Source organism: Egretta garzetta, unplaced genomic scaffold (assembly GCF_000687185.1).
Source record: "Egretta garzetta isolate BGI_Z169 unplaced genomic scaffold, ASM68718v1 scaffold61, whole genome shotgun sequence".
Lineage (NCBI taxonomy): Eukaryota > Metazoa > Chordata > Aves > Pelecaniformes > Ardeidae > Egretta > Egretta garzetta.
The window spans coordinates 414431-433734 of record NW_009258620.1 but is presented as its reverse complement, the minus strand read 5'-3'; the positions used below and the strand labels follow the sequence as shown (position 1 = coordinate 433734).

Below are 19304 nucleotides of genomic sequence, written 5' to 3'. Positions count from 1 at the left end.
ATTTCTGATGCTAGAAGCAAAGAGGCCAGAAGGTATCTGTAACTAAAGTCATCCCCAAAACTGCACTACTTTCACATTATGTGACTTCTCATTCTTACAGGTGTCTTTAATCCAAATTCTGAAGACCCACTGCCTGGTCAGTTGAAGAAACAGCTGGTTCTAAGAATTATCAGTGGTCAACAACTCCCAAAACCACGTGATTCCATGTTGGGAGACAGAGGAGAGGTATGGGACTATCGGTGATTGTTCTCGTATGTTGGAGAAGGTTTATTTCCATATTGGCTGGGCTAAGGATGAGGATTTAACTTCCTGCCATTATCTGTCAGGAGACATAGAACATGAATAAATTGGGTCATGAGCATCCTAGATCTTTAGGTGGTTTACTTCACTTCTAAGCGTCACAGCAATGGTTTCATGTTTTTCCTCCAATTGTAAATATACTGCCTCCAGGAGAAGCAAAAAGGGGCCAATAAGCTCATCGTGATGACTTTCTACTTACCATAGTACTCTAAAGATCCTCCCTCCAAAACACCCTTGCAAATAGAGCCAATTCAGTCTGTCTCTTAAAAAAAAAATATGTAGGAAACTGCTGATCTTGCCAGGCAACTTGGGAGTCCTTCCCTCTGCTTGCATGACTCTGCTCCCAGTCCTCCATTTAGCACAGTATTACTACACGTTTTCTTTCTGTCCTTCATTTTGGCTTCTGTTGTGTGATTTATTTTTTCTTTTTAAATTTTTTTTTTGGTGCTCCCTTATTTGTTTTATAAAACACCTGGCAACTTCACTTAATGAAATATCAGACTAAAAGGAGCCAGATTTGCAACCTCTTGGCAACTTTTTGAAGAGGCTTTCTTCTTCATTTCTTACGCTGTTTGTTGGTGCCGCAATGTCATCCACATGACTTTATTAAACATTTGTCTTTAATGAATGCTAGGATGAAGTTTTGTCAGAATTAAAATTTCCTTTCAGCCTTTTGCAGTTAGAATCAAACTGCTCAAACAAGTTCTCACAGGCTTGATTTTGAATGTTGCAACGAGCTTCTAAATACTCTTTCTCCACAGAACTCTTTAGGTAACTACATCAAACCAGGTAAACTTCCCTAAGAAACAAACACAGTAGAGTCATACTGAGGGTTTAATGAACCTACCTATGTTTTAATTCATTTATTTCCATTTCTTTCTTTATCTCTATGTTTATTAATATCACGTATGCAACAGATTGGAATTTGTCCCAATTCAGATTGCACTCATATTTCAGAAGAGGAAGAATAATCTGTTGGAATTCCATTTTATCCTGAGCAGTAGGGGAATTAGCTCATGCAGAACATAATCCTGGAAGAAAACTAGCTGAGCCCATGAACCCAGTTCCCTACAACTGCAAACAGTCATTATTTTAAGTGCCTGCAAAGCATACAAACTTAATCCCCGTGTCAGGAGCCAACAATATATGGGAAAATTAACACTATTAAGATAAAATGCCTAAATAATCTTAAGAAACAATCTGCACCCAGTGTGTTAGGTGATTTAGCCAGAGATGTCTCATCAGCATAATAATCTGTTACAGAAAGGCTCAGGACCAATAATTTTTGAGACAATGTACAGTGCCCACATTGTAAAAGCCATGTGCTTGAACTTCATCGTTGTCACTCTTTCAATATTTGTTACTTTCTGTTTTCCAGATCATAGATCCGTTTGTTGAAGTAGAAGTTATAGGCTTACCTGTTGATTGCTTCAAAGAACAAACTAGAGTAGTTGATGATAATGGTAAGATTATGTGGTTTTTAGGTTTTTTATGGCTGAAACATCCTCTTTCAGGCAAGTTTTGTTCATAAAGGTGCAAGTAGATGAAATTTGATGCCTATTATGGCAAAGCACTGAAGTTTTGATTTAAGCATTCTTGACGTTAATCAGACTTGGGTCTTGAATTGTTCGACTGAGTTGGTATAGTGTTGTGAAGGTCTTGGTGTAAAACAAGTAATTTGTGTGACTTCTTATTGTGTAAGAGCAAAGGATATTTTGAGCTTGCTGTGGTCAAAAGAAAGTCAGGTTGTCCAAAAACCTGCTGAAGGCAGGGCCAAATTTAGGTAAGATCCAACTCCATTCCTTGCAAATTCTTGTGCTGTAGTGTCTGCTGCTGAAGTGAGTGGGAGTACTGGATTTTCCAAAAACAATGATCAAACTATTGCGAAAACTTTAATGACATTGCAGTTTAGGCATTCCTTACGTAGATAGTCGTCTTTCTTCTTGCATTTTGTGAATGAAATGTCTAAAAGCTGATTCCTTCATTCCGAGGTTTTAACCCAATGTGGGAGGAAACGTTGGTGTTCACAGTACACATGCCAGAGATTGCACTGATTCGGTTCCTTGTGTGGGATCATGATCCAATTGGGCGTGATTTTATTGGACAGAGAACAATAGCTTTCAGCAGTATGATGCCAGGTAAGACAGAAATGGTGAAACCCCAAATCAGTTCACTAGGACTTTTTTCTGTGATAACTGAAGCTGTAAATGCTGGATTAATGTGTGTGTATGCACCTGCTGCAGAAATTTCTAGTTAGGACAAGAGACTGGGAGTTTGGACCCTTCACCTTGGTCCACTCCTGACTTACATGATGATGAAGACTCGATCCTAGTTAGGACAAGAGACTGGGAGTTTGGACCCTGAGTTCTTCACCTTGGTCCACTCCTGACTTATATGATGATGAAGTTACCTCTGTGAGACTAGATTTTCAAAAAATGGGTAAGATTGTTAAGCAGTATGGCTAAATATTGTGGGCTCGGAAGACTACCACACAGAATCTTTACTGCTGTTATACTGCTTTTTCCTCCATTTTCTTCACACCAGTTTTTGAAAGACTCTAGAGTTTTGATTGGACTTATTACTATCAGTAATAGTTTAATATAGAACTGATAGTTACCTATTCTAATCACGGAATGCAGGTAATTAAATAACATTTTCTGTCAGTTTTCCATTTCTGTTTTCAATTCACATTCTTCTTTCACATTAAAGCTTCTTCTGTGTTTATTTTCCCTTTCTTTCAAAGTAAAGAAAAAAGGTTGTGTTAAGATTGAAAACAAGCATCCAGTCTCAATAAAATTAACTTGGTTGAAATGTTTGCAGTATTAATAATGGACTGTAACTCCCCAAGAGAGAATGTAGTCAAGTTTGTGTCACAGATTGACAGCAGCAATAATGGAAAAAACAGGACACGACTCTTTTATAAAAGAAAAGGGACAAGAAGAAATGGCTGTTAAGTTTGTAAGTGGGGTAACTCTTAGATAACTGAATGTGGCTAGGTGAAGCACAAGCCTGGATGCTTATTGCGGGGAGGAGCTGGGAAAAACTCATTAATATCTTTTACAAAAGGAGAGTTGCTTCCTATCATGTTTCAACTCCTTATCAGCTCTGTTCACTCTGTTTCAGGTTACCGACACGTGTACCTGGAAGGTATAGAAGAGGCGTCCATCTTTGTTCATGTGACTATTAATGACATCTGTGGTAAGGTGAGTGCCTTCAGTGTAATGTAATACGGCTTGCATATGTAAATGAACTGACAGGATTCTGTATCGCACTAGGGAAGCCCGGTGGGTGAAGGTCCAAGCTAACACGTTTGTGCAACTAAAGTAAACTTCATCTCTGATTGCCGTGGTAGCCTGAGGTCTGTCTGAATATACATGGAGATAAGGGCAAATCGGAGGGAAAGTGATGAAAAGATATTCTTGCGGTGCCTTTTTGAGGGAGCCAGAGGGCAAGGTTATTTCATTGCAGCATGCACACATTTTTATAAATAAGTATGGTTGTGTCCAAGTGCACCTCGCTGAACAAAAGGTTGTGCACCTGAACCATGAGTGCTTGTTGCCTGCAAAGCTTGTTCTAGAAAGGTTCTGTCTGCCTGATACTTTTGCTTTTTAAATTTAATTAAATTCTTAAGGGTTATTCGCTTTGGAGTTTTCCCATAATAACACTTAAAATGCAGAGGGGAGATGATTATTGGAAATAAGAGGAAATAAGTTGTTGGACTTATTTTCACTACTTATCTGTTATTAAGAGTGTGTTTGCTTCACATGCAGGAAAAATACATCTGGGTGCTATATCCAAATTCACATGAATAACTCCAAGCTGAAAGTAAAGCCCTAACTTCACGCTTTTCCTAAGCCAGCTGAAAATAAGATAGATTCTTTCCTGGCAGTGCGGTGGATTTAGTTACTTCTATGGTATTAATTTCAATGGAATTCACGTAACTAAGTATCTTACAGTGCCTTGAGGATCTCAAAACCAGTTTATACCCCCTCGCAGTGACAGGCTGAGCTTTCTGTAGTAACAAGCTGTAATATCAGCAGCGTGACAGCAGGAGGCGGCATTGAACAGACTGGGAATTCGGAGTTCCTTGTGTTGTTCATGTAAGAATCTTAAAAGGAAGGCAGTTTCTTAAACTGCTACATTTTAATCCAGATTTTTGTGGGATGAAAGAAAGAGAAATCCCAGGAAAGCTTTGGTTTGTATTTATAGGAAGAAGGGCTATTTCTGGAAAGAATGTCACTTCAGACATCTTAGCTCAGTTCCTGTTTATTTGATGTCTCATACAAAACCTTTAGGCAGGTGCAGCTTCATCCTGACAGGACTAGGAGTCTTGCCTGAAACTCTTTGTGATGGCATTATGAATCTGTTTGAATTTAGCTCTATTGAGCAAGAGACTTTAGAAGATTTAGGTGAAACAGAAGTGGTTGGTGTTGGTCTGAGCAGGACAGAGCAATGTTTAATTTTGGACTGTAGGGCCTGTCACAGATAAAATACTGGCACCCAGGTCATGATAAAAAGGTCATTTATTCCCAGGCTTCAGCGCAAAGTGACGGCAGGCTGAACATTTCAATGCTAAGATCTTTCCTGACAACTTCTTTGTGTTCAAGGGAGCTGTATAGGACATAAGTCATGCCTGTTTTGACTGTGGGTAGGGATGCAATTGTCTCAGTAACCTTATGGACACTTGCTGGATGCATGCATTGGCACTGATTCAAACAGCTTTAAATTTTGTCATGAACTTCTTTGGAGTTCCTGTGTTCAGATCTATTGCTCTTTCTTGAATAGTTCTACCAAACTCTCCATGACTGTAACAAGAAAGTCAGATAGCTCAGCCTTGGGCATGAGGCCAGTGGGAATTGAATTGATCTGATTTGTGACTCTGTCCCTCACCTATGTCCTCTAATGAAAGCAGGCACCTATTTGCTATATGCATCCAGCAGAGATGACTGCCCTGGCCAGCCGTACTCATCCTTTTTGTAAATTCTTCTTTTCTGTTCTGTTCTTAGTCAAAATGATGGAGAACAGACAGATTCTCCTCCTCTTCCCAGTGTTGTGTGCATTCATGATGCTCCAGTTGTTTGCTACTTTCAGGTGATGTCCTCTGCACTGCTCTGTCAGTACTATTGTAAGGATAGCAAATACTTCAGTATCCTTCATTGGAAGTCAAAGTCTGTAGCTTAGTATCCACTGGCAAATGGGATTTTAAAATAAAAGACAAACTGGGTCTGCCTGCCTTAATCACTGAGTAGTTAACTTCCTCAGCTTCCAAGTCCAGTGACTTGGAACACTCTTGATAGCAGTGTTTCATGAAAGAGAGTGTTCATAATCTTTGTGAATGTTTTAAGAGCTTTCACCTCAAATCTTCTTTGGCAATATTGTAAGGTATTATCTCTCTTTTAATCCTTACTTCACCCAGCCTTTCACAAGTATTTGCTCTTCTTGGCTTCTTCGTGAGTAACTGGCTGGTGATAGTTATAATTTGCAGTAGGGCAAGATGCCCATTTAAACTTTGGCAGCTATTTTGAGGACATTAGATTTTCTTGGTAAGTGTTTTAAACAACTGAAAAACCCTTGTGTATCGCAGTGTCTCCTCCCTGTCCTTATCCACTAGCATCCAATCTGCTGCACTGATTTGGTTTTTTTGATTGCTTTATTCCCTTTTCGTGTTCTATTAGACACCCCTTATTACCTCTCACTATCATTGCAGTCTCCTTGGCTTTGCTGGTGTTAAGATGCTGGTGCTGTGCACTGACGTGATTAAAATACAAGGATTTGGAAGGAAAGTTTGTATGTGGTTTGTTTTTTTTTTAAAGTTATAATTTTTAATAAAAACTACTGAACATATGGAACACATATCACATAGCCCTTTCTGGTTTGGTCTCTCTGAATCGTGTTCTGCTTTGATTTTTCAGTTAACAGAGTTCTGTTCAAACTAGAATTATTTCTCTGTTTCCCCTCTCTTAATTGTGGGCATAAAAATCACCACGGTTATCAGCCTGGTTTTACCCATCCTTTATTAATCCAGATATTCTAATGCAAGCATTAACCTTCTGGGGCTTTTTTCTAAATGTAGCTATTCCACCTGCTCAGTAGCTTGATATTTCTAAAGCAGTCTTAGATTTTTTTTTTTTCCACCTTAGCTTGTGTTTAACTGAAATCTCTTTTAGACTGCACTATTTCCTGGAGATGTTTTTCTTTGTCTCTGTCTCTTCTGTAGTCTATTCATGTATTGCAGAAATTCTTGTGGTTTTCTAGATGTGCATATCTCTGAGATCCTCCCTCACTGTTCTTTTGCCTTTACTCTGTCTGTTTGTGATTTCAGTGGGCTTCTCTATGTCAAAAAAGTCTACTTTTAGAAGCAGAGCATTTTTAGACGCCTCGAAGGTACCCCCTCCTGCCTCAGGGAGGTGTAGTGACCACCACCACACCCCTGCATGCCTCTAACTAGCTGCTTCATTAGCATCAATGTTTCCTTATTAGCATTTTGAAGCTCCTCAACTCATGTAACATGAATTGCAACATTTGACTTGGTCAGTTCCGTTGGGTCATTGACCAGCCAGAGAGCCCTCCATGTATGAAGCAGATCCAGGATAAAAGTCCTTCTATGCCCTCCCTTTCTCTCTTCTTTGAGTCTCTACCTCTACTGTCTTTTGTCTGGTGTGCTATAATTCAAAACACTTCTTTCACACGGAAAAGAACATTAAGAGTGAATTGTTTGCTAAATTGTGGGAAAGCCTCTTGTGCTGTTTTTCAAGTCTACTTTAAAGAGTGAAATAGCCCTGTAAAAGCTGGACTAGAAGCTGAAAGCACATGTTCTGGATCTCCGTCAAAACGGCTCTCTCTTCCCCGCTTCCCCCCCTTTTTTCTTTTAAGTTCTTTTTTTCTAAGTTAACCAAATTTGTCTTTGGGTTCTTGAATCACTCCACTGATTCAAGCAACAGTGGCTACCTTAACAAAGATGCACCAAATAAGCTAGAGCGATACCTGGGGCCCTGCGCTGCGTGTCACCCATTCCATCAGTGCTTTTCTTCTATTTTTGTTGGATATTATTTGTGTGTGTGTATGTATGACAATTTTTTCCTGGGTTTTGCAAATATTGATATTGTCTGATTTCTATAGCAATAACTGTATGTACTTGCCAACTTGTGCCCATTGGAGCAGAATGCTTTTTTCCCTTCACTCCTTAACAAATGCATAATCTCGTTTTGAAGCTTTCTAGCAAAAGTGGATTCACAATGATCCAAGCAGACTGTTCAATAGTCTGGCTCTCACAGAACGTTTCTTAATATTCCAATTACATTTTCTTTGCCTTGTAGGGGAAAAATCAATCCCTACCTTCTTTATCTGATCCTCTATATACTTTTAAGGCCATTTTAGGTCTCTTTTTAATCATCATCTCCTCACACTGGATCTTGACATATGGTAACTAAGCTTCAGTCAATTATAAAAATAATATTCTGAGTGCTTTCACTGGGCTTTTTGTCAGACAAATAAACCTTGATCCCATATGCCCGATTGAGCAGGACACCTATGAATAAAAGCAACTTTTAACCCAGGGTTACTGTACAGTGCAGCTAATATCTATCCATTAAGTCCTACAAAGCAAAATTTGAAATGCATGAGGATGCACTCAAATATTTGGGGATGAAATACAGACCATTGTAATTTAAATGAGACATTTCTGTGCCGTGGTTTGCCACTGCAGAAATGTGACCTCACATGACATCACAGGGTAAAAATTGAACTGACAGCAAGTGCCAACAAGCGTGGATGCCGATCACATTTTATCACCACTTTCTTACAATGCATTTCAATCATAGGCTTATGTACTCTGTTCAGTCTTTATGCTACAGCTACTAAATAGAGTCTGATCGAAGCGGGAAATAAAGGGAACAAAGGAGGAGAAGTAGATTAGGAGGGAAATACCTCATTCTCTGCTTTAAGTGATTCATGTTTATGAGGCCCTACATACAGAGCAAAACCAATATACCCTTTATCAGGCATCAGCCTACTGCTTTAAAAGTTGGCAAGTACACCTGGAATGTTTACAGGAATGCTGAAACTCTGCTTCACTGAAATGTAAATCAATTGTATGATGGTGGGAGATTTATGATGGTGAATATATATGTTTAATGCTTAAATAACTACTGAAGTATATGAAGTACTGTATTGTCACCCTGACTAACTTCGCTTGTTTATAGTGTGTTTCTTCAGTGATGAAAACATACATGAGTGTCTTTGGATAAGTATTGTATGGTAGGAAACTATGAAAATCTAATCACACAGGTAGAAAGTGAAATATTTGATGATCATTTGTCATGCATATGGTTCAACTGCTGTTCCTGACAGCGCTCAATTCAATTGAAGTGTACATCTCCTTTATACCAAAAAATGTGCTATGCTTATATCCACTCTTTATTTCCCAACAGTTCCTAAAGAATGTAAATCTCCATTTGAACATGCAATTTATTATCGTCTAAGTAACTTTTTAAAATTACCACCATTCCTATAGCTTGTTTTGTGTTTTGTTTTGTTTTTTTCCAATTTCTTCTTCTCATTTACTCAGAGCATTCAGTTTTGCTCCAGAGCTGGGACCTCTGTTTCATGCCACAAATTCCTTGTCTGTGAGAGCTAGTCGCTATCTCCAGTTCAGGAAACGGGAAAAATTAGGTTTGACAGAATCTGATGTCCAGATCTGCCCAAGTATAATGTTCTGCACAAGGCGGATAATGCAGCTTTATGTTTCCAATTTAACTGAAATCACCAGCAATTCTAACTGGCCCAGTCCTAATGTGTTTAAGTCGAAAAAATTGCTGGTGATTTGATTTATTGAAAAACATGCTTAATTTTTAACTACTGCATTTTCCATCGGGCCTTAACTTGGGCAAGGCCCCAAAGCTAGTAATGACACCAAGATAACAAAAGCTTGCAGCATTTATTGCTTTATTTCCTAGTAGAGCACAGTTTGCTAGACTGCGAATTCACAGGGCAGGAGCTAGGTTGCACTAATTCCCCTGTGGCCATTCAGAGGAAGCATTTACACTATGTTCTTTAAATACATATGCTTTGGGTGCCCAGATCGGAAAGCTAGTCTCTATACTCTCCCTCTGTAATCAGTGGTGGTCCTTTCAGAGGCGATTCAGAGACAGAACCTGTTTTAGCTGTTCCATGTTGCCTTTGGAGAAGTACGGATGACTTTGGGAATCTAGGAGACTTGCATCTTAACTTAAGGGGGGGCTGGGGTTGATTTAGATTTTGTATAGTTTTCACAAACGCTCAAGAGTAGATTTATATTCATTTCCAAGTAGAATCATAGGAAAATCTAATGTTTATGTTGTAAGTACCTATATACTAGTAAGAAAATGATGATACAGAGATAAGCCTGGCTGGAAAAATTTATTTAAAACCATAGCTCAACAAAAAAGATGTGAAATTTTGCAAAGGTGCTGTTACTGATTTTTTTCATTTTTAACCTCTGTCCTATTTCTGGGTTAGTTCTCGTGCTGATGACAGGAATGTGGCAGGAGACTCTGTATGTGCGTGCATATGTGAACTGATCATTTGTACCTGAGTTCCTGTGCCCAAGGGAGGACACTTGCATTTCCTACTAAGGATTTTTTTTTTTAATTTTTTTTTTTAATTTTCCAGGCCAAACAAGCTCTAGGTCTAAAAGGCCTGTTTCTCAGAAATCCAAAGCAGGCCTCTCTGGACAGTCATGCTGCTGGTCAGCTCCATCGCAAACATTCCTTTAGCAGCCACCTCTTGAGACGGACAGCCAGTGCACCCACCAAAAGCCAGAAGAAGAACAAGAAGGGCTTTCCTGAAATTGCTTTTGACACAAAAGACAACAGCTCTGAAGGGGCTGGTGAAGACCGTGAAGTGGAAGCTGCCTCACAACCTCGCTTGGAGCAAGAGCCAGAAAGTGCTTCCCTGTCACCAGCTCCCAGAGATGGTGCCAGTGGGGAGGTACATGGCAAGGGGTTGAAAGGTAAGGCCCATAGTTCTCGTAAAGCCAAAAGCCAAAGTTGTGCTCAAGGGGGTGCTGCTTTCAGTGAACCCATACAGAGATCTAACAGGGTCCGGCTTCAGGAGCACCAGAGCGAGAAGCAAAGCGTCTTTGCACGCTGTGCCATCAACAGCTCTGGTAGGATTGGAGTGGCCACCAATTGCATGAAATGCATGATTGGTTCCAAAGAAAGCCCAGATCTAGAGTGCAAGTGGAGTGACCATCCTACCAGGCCTATTGCTAAAGATATACTTCACCATGATCAGTATAGCAGTATAACTGGAGAAGAGAGGTTAGAGCTAAAAAACTGGGCTGTTAAAGGCCAGCCCAGGCGGCAATCAGATTTGCAGTCTTGCAGCAGCCCTGGAACTGCCGATGATCTAACAAGGAGCACCCAGTCTTTTGTGACCCCAGGGAAGAAAAATGTTGAATCTAAATGTCACGGAATACAGGCTCATTCCCGGCAGCGGTGGCAGTGCCAATCAGGTGGCAAGTATGGAAGCACTGTCAACTTGGTTGCGGCCAGCAATGGCTCTATATCCTCCAACTCCAGCAGTCTAGAAAGCCTTGGAAGCCCAGAATTTCCCAAGCGCTGGTCTGAAACTTCTCGAAGGCAAGTGGGCACCCTACAGAGGGAAATGAACGCCTTGTTCGTTCAAAAATTGGAGGAAATTCGAAGTAAATCCCCTATGTTCTTTACTGGTAAGACCAGATTTTCTTCACCCTTCTCCACCTTAGATCACATCATTGTCTCAGCTTCTGCATAGCATCTTTACTTAGAAGCTCCTGTATGTTGTTTTGCTATCAAGAGCTCTTTTTCTTTATTTTTGGCAATGACAGAAAAAAAGTCTGCATAAATATTTTTATTTTATTTTTTTTCCTAGATGTGTCTGGTTTAGATTAGTCCTTTCCATGCCTAGCGGACCATCTGCAGTAGTAAAACTGTCAATAGTCCATGAATGTTTGGATTGTTTGTTCAGGCTTTTTTGTTTCCTTGGGTTTTTTTTTTTAGTGAATGTGGTACGATACTAAGTAAATTTTAAGATCCAAACCAGAGCATTAAGGAGAGATTGAATATGGGAAAACCGTATTAACGATCAGTACTTCCATTATCAGTATTTGTCTTTCACTGAGGGATAACCGCACCAGAAATGATATCTAATGTGCACTCTGCTAACAATAAAACCAGTTCCTTCCTCAAAGAACTTGCGAAATTACTTCCATCAGTTCAGGGATTACTGCATGGGATTCTCTGGTCTGGGTTATTCAGGAGATCACACTTTATGAACACAGCAGACCATTCTGGTCCTAAATGTATGAATCTCCAGTATGCAAATATTTGTAGATGTGCTTAATGTTATGTATATGATTTGCTTGTGACCTGAGGGCACAGTTGTGTAATATAAAGAAGCAAGGTATGTGACTTGATGTTACTTGACATAAGCCAAGCTGGGTGGACTCTTAGCATTTCCCCACGGCAAAGTAAAATGTGTCCATTTAAAGGAAGGCTGCTTAAGCTACAGCACTTTATGGTTGTTTTGAGCCAGGAATATGTGTGTAGTCACTGGGATCACATGACTGTATCTTTACTCATGAACTGTATGTTTGTCAAGATGGAAAATAGGAACAGAAGCAATCAAAGTATATATTTAATAAGGAAACTGGCTTTTTTTTCCTCCTAATTTGGCAGGGAGGGGTGGGAAGGCAAGAGATTTTGACAAGATTTTCTCTGTGTCATAGAAGTGTGATGAGGAAGTAAAGAAATACAGCTTTTGTCTATGACTACAAGAGCTTCTCTTCAAACGCCCCCGCCCCTTCCCGTTAATTGTCCAAGGAATTTGGACATTGATGATTACATTTTCAGGAACAGTTAAGTGACTTCCGTGCTGCTTAAGATGTAATCCCCTTTTTTAGTAATAGATTCTGACTGCCCACCTATAGTGGGCTTCTCTGAAAGCCTCACACAGAAATTTGAAATATTCTATTTGTTTGATCTATTTAATCTGGATGGGTGTCTAAATTTTTTCTTTATTTCTCCTTTTTTTATTCTTTTTTTCCAATATCTGCTTTGGGCTTTTAGGAAAATACCAGGACAATGGGAGGGGGAGGGAAGAAGTTTGCCAGTTCCCATGACTTGATGTTAACCCAAAGTGGCAGAACTCTTTCTATGCCTAAATTATTGGCATTAGGCTTTTCATAAGCTCTGAGTAGTGTGACATATGAAACCATTTCCCATTATCAGTGCCAGCTCCCCTGCCAGCCCCCCAAGTCACTAAATAAATATTGTGATATGCTTGAAATTTGATTAAATCCATCTGACTTCTCAAGCATGGAATCAGCAAACCTTTAAAATGGTGAAACAGTCACTTGGACTGGATGCTGATTATCCAGTGACAAACACGATGTTTGCACAAACAGCACGCTTTCCCCATCCGCCTGCTATTTTAGTGCCTTGGGCCAAGAAACCAAGGAAACCAATAACATTAGCCTAATATGGCTGCATTTCATAATTAACATTCTGCTGATGGGAAGTGCCACAAGGATGAGACAAGAAACTATAGTCTCTAGTTGTCCCCTTTATGGCAACAGCATTAAGATTGCCAGTATTTTGCCTTGTCAATGTGCCTTAATCGCCGTTGATGGCCTAGCCTGGATGGGGTGAAGGAGAGCTCATTAGTCTGATCTGCTCTGGACTCCTCCCGATACTGAAAAGCCTGCTGTGTTGTGAATGGTGCATTTTGCTTATGGGCACATGTGCCTTCTTCCCGTTCAACGCTCCCAACAAATGCCATATAGGCCATGGAACAGCTCTCTCCGTTGTTAAGCTTCTTGTCACTACGCTGGACTGGAAATTCTGGTGCTGAAAGGAAAGGGCCAATAGTTCCTTGGCATTTTTTGATAATGTAGGTGATTTTTTTTCCATAGCATTAGCAAAGGGCTTTGGAGGAAAGGAGGCTAGCTTCCATTGCCCTGTCCAGTGGAGTGCATTTCTTGAACAATAGCAAAAATTGCCTTTTATTCTTCTATGACAAAATAATGGACTCAATGCCTGTCCATTTATTGATTCCACTGAGTGCTCTGGTTGGTCCGAAATTCTTAGGATCCTACAAAAATGTGTGAATATTTCTGTCTGTTTCCCTTCCCTCCCTCAGCACTAATTTATCCTGTTATCTGCACCTGCCTTCCCTACATTAACTGGATTTTTCCTCTGTTCTGTCCTATTATTCTACATGCACACTCTCTCTCTCTAGTTAAGAACTGAAAGGACAAGCAAGTCAAAGGTAACTGTCTACTGAGCGTCACTGATTCAAGCACCTTGTTGCCTGTAGTCCTGGTTTTTGCTTGTTTTCTGCCTTATACCTGTCTGCTCCTATATTCTTAAGGTTGTTCTCTGGCTCAGCGGTGCTTTGCTAATTCTCGAATGCATGTTTGGATAGTGGTTTGGAGATGTGGGCAATGGTCTTTTTGGCATGATTGCTTTGGCTCTTAGGGTATAGATTATAAACGTTGCAGATGGAAAGAGCGTTTTCTTCAGGTAATTGGTGGCTGTAGTGATTCTTCAGGATTGTGCTGTCAGCCTGGTGTTCATGAACCATGTGTCCATATAGTTTTGTGAAAAAGAAATGACAAACTTTTTTAGGAAAACTAAGTTAGTATGTTTAAAGATTTTGTTTTGTTTTTAAAAGGCACATTGACTACATTCCATTGTATGCATACAGATGTTTTTATTTGTAATCTGCTCCAGAAGTCCTGTGCTGCTTCCCTCCTGTGTAATTGATCACTGGGATCATATCTGTTGGTTCGGCAGTGGTGTTCTGATTATTGGACATGGCCTGATGATCTGATATACTGACATGGTTGAGTGCTGGAAGGAGGGGAAAAAAGCAATTCAAATAGTGCTGGATGGTGGGGGAGGAAAAGTTAGTTTATGAGAGGGGACACAAAGGAGACAAAGAAATTGATGGCTACAGTTGTTGTTTGAATAAGATAATCAGAAAAGTAATATGGTGGTGCTGTGCATGGACTGAGAATTTTTGAAAGCAACAGCACTCTTGGGCAGCTAAAACTGAATGAGCTGAAATCTTTGCTGCCTTTAGCCAGGTATTTGAAATAGTAAGTTATTTTTAAAATTATGATTAAAATATGTAACTACTACCTTAAAAACAAAATGATAACACATAAAAATTAAATCTTCCGCTAAACTGCAATTTGTAATAACTAATTAACTCTATATCTCTGTTTTTCTTCTTTCTTTCTTTTTCCTATCTTTTCATGTCTCCCAAGTAGATGTCTGCCATTTCTCAATACAGAGGTCAGTGACTTCTTTATGCAGCCTAGAAACTATCACTGAAGAGCCTGTTCTTGCCAATGACAACCATCATGCCAGCCTTTTCTTCCCTCTACCCGTTACTCCTTACAGTGATTCTGAAGAAGGCTCTGTGTCTGATCATTCCACTGAATCTCGATCAGAAGTAAGCAGCGCCTCCAACCAGCCTCAAGAATCTCTACTCACTAGAGAACAAAGAACAAATCTGGCTGCAGAAGACCAAGTGCAGGCAGTCACAAGACCAGCTGACACAAGTTTAGTAGTCCAAGAAGATGAGACGTCAAGCATGGCAGGATGTCTCAAAGAAGAAAACGGTTGGGCACGGGCACGCAGTAAAGCTGAAGATCAGCCTGGATTGGCAGTGCATCCTCAAAAAGCCTGGCTGGGAGTGGCAGCCGGTGAGACTGCTGGCCAACCTGCTGAAAACTGCCAGACGCAAAATGACCAACCAGGTCAGGTATTAACAGACATGAAAAGCACCACTGAATCCAAAGGGCAAAAACTTGGTGCAGCAGCTGTTCTACTGCAGCAAAACAATACGATTAACAGCACACAGACAACTTTGCCTCCAGATACTTCCCAGAAAGCCCAGGCTGCACAGGATCTACCTGTTTCTGTTTCTCAGACAAGCTCTTACGTGTTCGTAAGAAGGTCAAAGAGTGAAGGACTGAAGATGTCAGACTCCTCAGCCTTAATAAAAATTGCAAGTAGCCTGTCTCCTGCAGCAGAAGTATACTTTGATGCCACTGTTAATGATCGGATCTGGAGCAAGCTAGATTGCAGCAATCATCGTGACAGCATGTCGTCTTCTTCCAGCATGTCCTCCAATGACACTGTGATAGATCTTTCTCTACCCAATCTAGCTCGCAAAAGCCTCCCAGATCTTGGCATCCGTCACGAAAATTTTGAGCCCCTTGCCATAAGAAAGGGTATGCGCCCACGATCTGCTACAACGTCCAGTAACGAGATGCCAATGGTGAGCAAGAGCAAATCCAATCCTAACCTGAGGTCTGGCCAGCTGCCAGCAGATGAATTGTGCCCCCGTCCTCTTGCCAGGAGCCCTCAGGATGCATTCTCATCCATTCCTAGAAGGCATACCTGGAGCAGGCTGTACATGGAAAGTCTCAGACAGTCATCTAACAAATCCAAAGCACATGATATGGTTGGGAATAGCCAAGCAAAATCCAAGAGTCTTGGAGACCTTACCTCTGATGATATTGTGTGCACTTTTGAAAGCAAATACCGTAGCATCAGCAGGAGTTTTGTCACTCGATCAATGCGGGAGCAGCGCCGCTCTTCAGGCCTCAGATCCTCAGTCAAATCCCAGGATGAACTGACAGAGCAGCTAAAGAAGCTGACAGCCTTTCCTGAGGAAAAATAACCTACTTCCCCTATCAGTCTTGATCCAACTGAATCTGAAGAGGAAGGGGAGAGCTTGGGACTCCTTCGCAGGTCTTCATCTCGCAGTCAGAGTAGGGTACGGTACATCGCCAACAGGGCTAAGCAAGCTCAGGAGAGACAGCGACTGCAAAGCCTAGGCCAGCTCAGTGGGAGTCCCATTGAGGAGAGGGGAAATCCAGAGGGAGCCTGCAGCGTTGCAAAAGCAGTTTGTGTGGATATAGCTTCTCCTGCCGTGTTTACATCCCAGCCTAAGAACCAAACTGATTATAACACTGACACAGAAGTCTTCTTTATGCTGAAACTGTAGTTCTGGGGAGCACTGAATAAGGCAATGTTTACATTCCTGTCAAAACAAAACATAGTGACCCGAGAGGCACAAAATATCCTCATATGGCTTAGTGCTTCCTGGCCTTCCCTGGTTGTAAGCGTACTTAATATCAAGACTCCAAAAGTGTTGAATTTGTCATCCGTTTGTGGAAATAGAACAATCAAGTGAAATTGGAGACGTATTTTTACAGGCCTAATGATCTGACTTCCTCTATTTTTTTAATTACACTTTTCCCAGCCTCAAATTTGTGTGACCACTTCTTTGCATTTGCAGTTTGCTCTGTGCAAATCTCATGTTCTTTATTAATTCCTGTAGTTGCTTCTTGTATTAGGTAAACATCTCTGTGATGTTAACGACAGCCAAGGTAAATTTTACTCTTACAAAGTGTGGATCCAAGAAAAGAGGCTGAATATAAAATCATGCTCCCAGTTCTGCTTTATTTTTTGGAAGAGTCTGGGGCCTCTGACGGTGTCTTCTCTGGGAAATATTCAAAATCTTAGTGTAATTGTTTTGTGAATTAATAACGTAGTAGATAAAGTCCATCTTCCATCATGGACCTATTTCAGTGAAAATCCATATTGTCTTTGAAGAGCGCTCACTATGTTCCAAAGCAATGCTTTTTTAAACCAAGCTTGTTTATATATATAAATATATATATGTACATCTGTGTGTATGCAAATACATGCCTGCACATACATGTACACATGCACATACTTAAACTGAACTGTGACTGTTCCTTGTCTCAAACATAATCTGTGGGAATGAGACAGGGGAGAGAAGGGAATTACTAAAAATAGACAGGAAATATCTTCTGACTTTAATTCAGAAATGGCTAAAAAGCATGCTAGTCGTCTTGAAAACAGCACCGTCCCTTCTTTATGGTATTTTAACAATGCTGCTGTACATAGCACTTTTTGGATGAATTTTGCTATTTTCTGTATTGCACTGCCATGCAAAATTTTCAATGATATGTTTTAAAAAAAAAGTTATATTTAATTTTTTTAGATGGACATATTTAGAATTAAATACCAAACTAAACAGAATAATAATTTTTCCTCCCCATTTTTTTTTTTACTTTTTATTTTTAGGGATGTCGTCATCTGTCTGTGTTCCCCCCCTCCCCATTATGTCATTTATTATGGATGTACATTTTATCAGTGACGGAGAAGAATGTTTACTGAGATGCATTTTAAAGAGAAACAGAGGTTTAATTTTATTTGAGGCTGCATAGAGTCCCTATTATTGAGAGAATATTTTGCTCTTGTTTGTAATGATTCTTTTGTGTATACTGCAAAATCTAAACGTTTGTAAAACCACCTTACACTACTAAAATAAACATATTTAACCTTCCAGCTGTTGACTCTTTAGCTGTAACATAACACTTTTTCTATGCTGTCTAGAAGTTTGTCATGTACAAACTTGATTAATTCTATCTATCTGCCTTGTTTTGAAAATTCCCTAGTGGATAACATTTAATTTTACTCTTTTTCAGAATGGTAGCCATTTCAGATCCAGCTCAAATTTTCTCAGGTCCACCAGAACGCATGCAAGTATTGGTACAGACTGGCATTCTGTTATTGTGTGATGCACAGGACATGGATTGTTTCGAGGCGATGTCTTTGTTTGGCAGCCAGTGATGGCTGTGTAGGTGAAAATTCTAGAGGGACTCATGTAATTAGGAGCCAAACAGACATAATCCAAAGACCTAATCTATTCTGTTACAGCTCTCCAAGTAAGATAGATAGCCCTGTTTCATCACTGAGGTTGTTTAAAATCTGGCTGAAAATCCTGCAGCAAAAATTTGCTCTTCACACAGGTCTCATTGAAAAATCTCTTCTCTTCCCGTCCCAGCAAAGTGCGCAGTGAAAGTGCATCTCACTCATTTCATACTCTCTCCTGGAAGGGTCACCAGTTTGCTTGCGGATTGCAGAGCTAGAAAGGGGTTCTTGGTTTCTAATTTTAGTATCCATTGACCACAAGCACTTAAACTCCAAGATACCAAAATGTAAGGCTAACTGTAGCTAATGTAGCATCATGACATGGAGATCGGGGCTAGGAGGGGTTAAATTCTCTAATTAAATCTTTTCAAATGGTCTTGAGTATGTTTTGTCTAAAAATACTCTCTCAGTTTTCCATCCTGGCTCAGATCTTCATTGCTTGTCTTCATAATTTGGATGAGAGGTCCTTGAGGTTTGTGCAACACAGGTTTGGAACATGCACTGCAGTAACCCTACAATATCTTCGCAGTCTCTGAAGGACAAAAAGGTAAATGAACAGCAGAATGTGTGATCTGCCAAGATTAGTCTCACATTGTGTCTTAACACAAAGCAAATTTCATTAACATTCTCTAGACGAAAAGTCACTCTGTAATACTTTCGTTTTGAGCTGAAAAGCTGCAGGGAGCTGCTGCTTTTTTATCTTTAAAGCAAGAAAGTACATGCAACTTGACAACCTTAGAAAGCTAATGTTTAAAAGGCCTGTTTGTGTCTTTTCAAAGACAGAGTCTCACAATCAGATTATTTTTATCTGTAATTGATTAAGCAATGCTTGTTAAATTAATGCACCTCACAGAAGGCAGTGTCATGTAGCACTTCAAACCATTTATCTTCCTTCAAATTTTTAAAAAACAGTGTCTGGATTTAACTTACTAGGGTACATGCGAATTTTGCCCTCCTGCTTCCAAATTGATAGCAACTGCTTTTACAGCTTGTTTTGTTACACCACATAAGACCATTAATGATGTGTCCATTTATTCCTCTGAATAGAATTTATTTCACGGGACCTACACTGTTGAGTAGGGGAAGCTTACTAAGCAGTTCTGCTTTTCATTCCTCTGGTCTTCATCAGGGAAGAGGCAAATTGCTAACATGTGAGAACACTTCCTTGACTATACCTCGTCCATCAATCAATTCGGTAACGCTGCCTAAAGAAAGCCCATTTTG

The 19304-nt window shown here is 40.1% G+C and overlaps 1 protein-coding gene across 1 annotated transcript in view; it reads left to right on the top strand.

The window, feature by feature from the left end:
* PLCH2 (phospholipase C eta 2) overlaps window positions 1-16341 on the top strand; it is a 94634-nt gene extending 78293 nt beyond the window's left edge. Inside the window, 6 exon segments of the mRNA XM_035903575.1 lie at window positions 101-225; window positions 1679-1763; window positions 2292-2438; window positions 3424-3503; window positions 9949-11008; window positions 14594-16341. Of these exon segments, the coding sequence (XP_035759468.1) occupies window positions 101-225; window positions 1679-1763; window positions 2292-2438; window positions 3424-3503; window positions 9949-11008; window positions 14594-16341 (3245 nt within the window).
* The last annotated feature ends 2963 nt before the right edge of the window (window positions 16342-19304 follow it).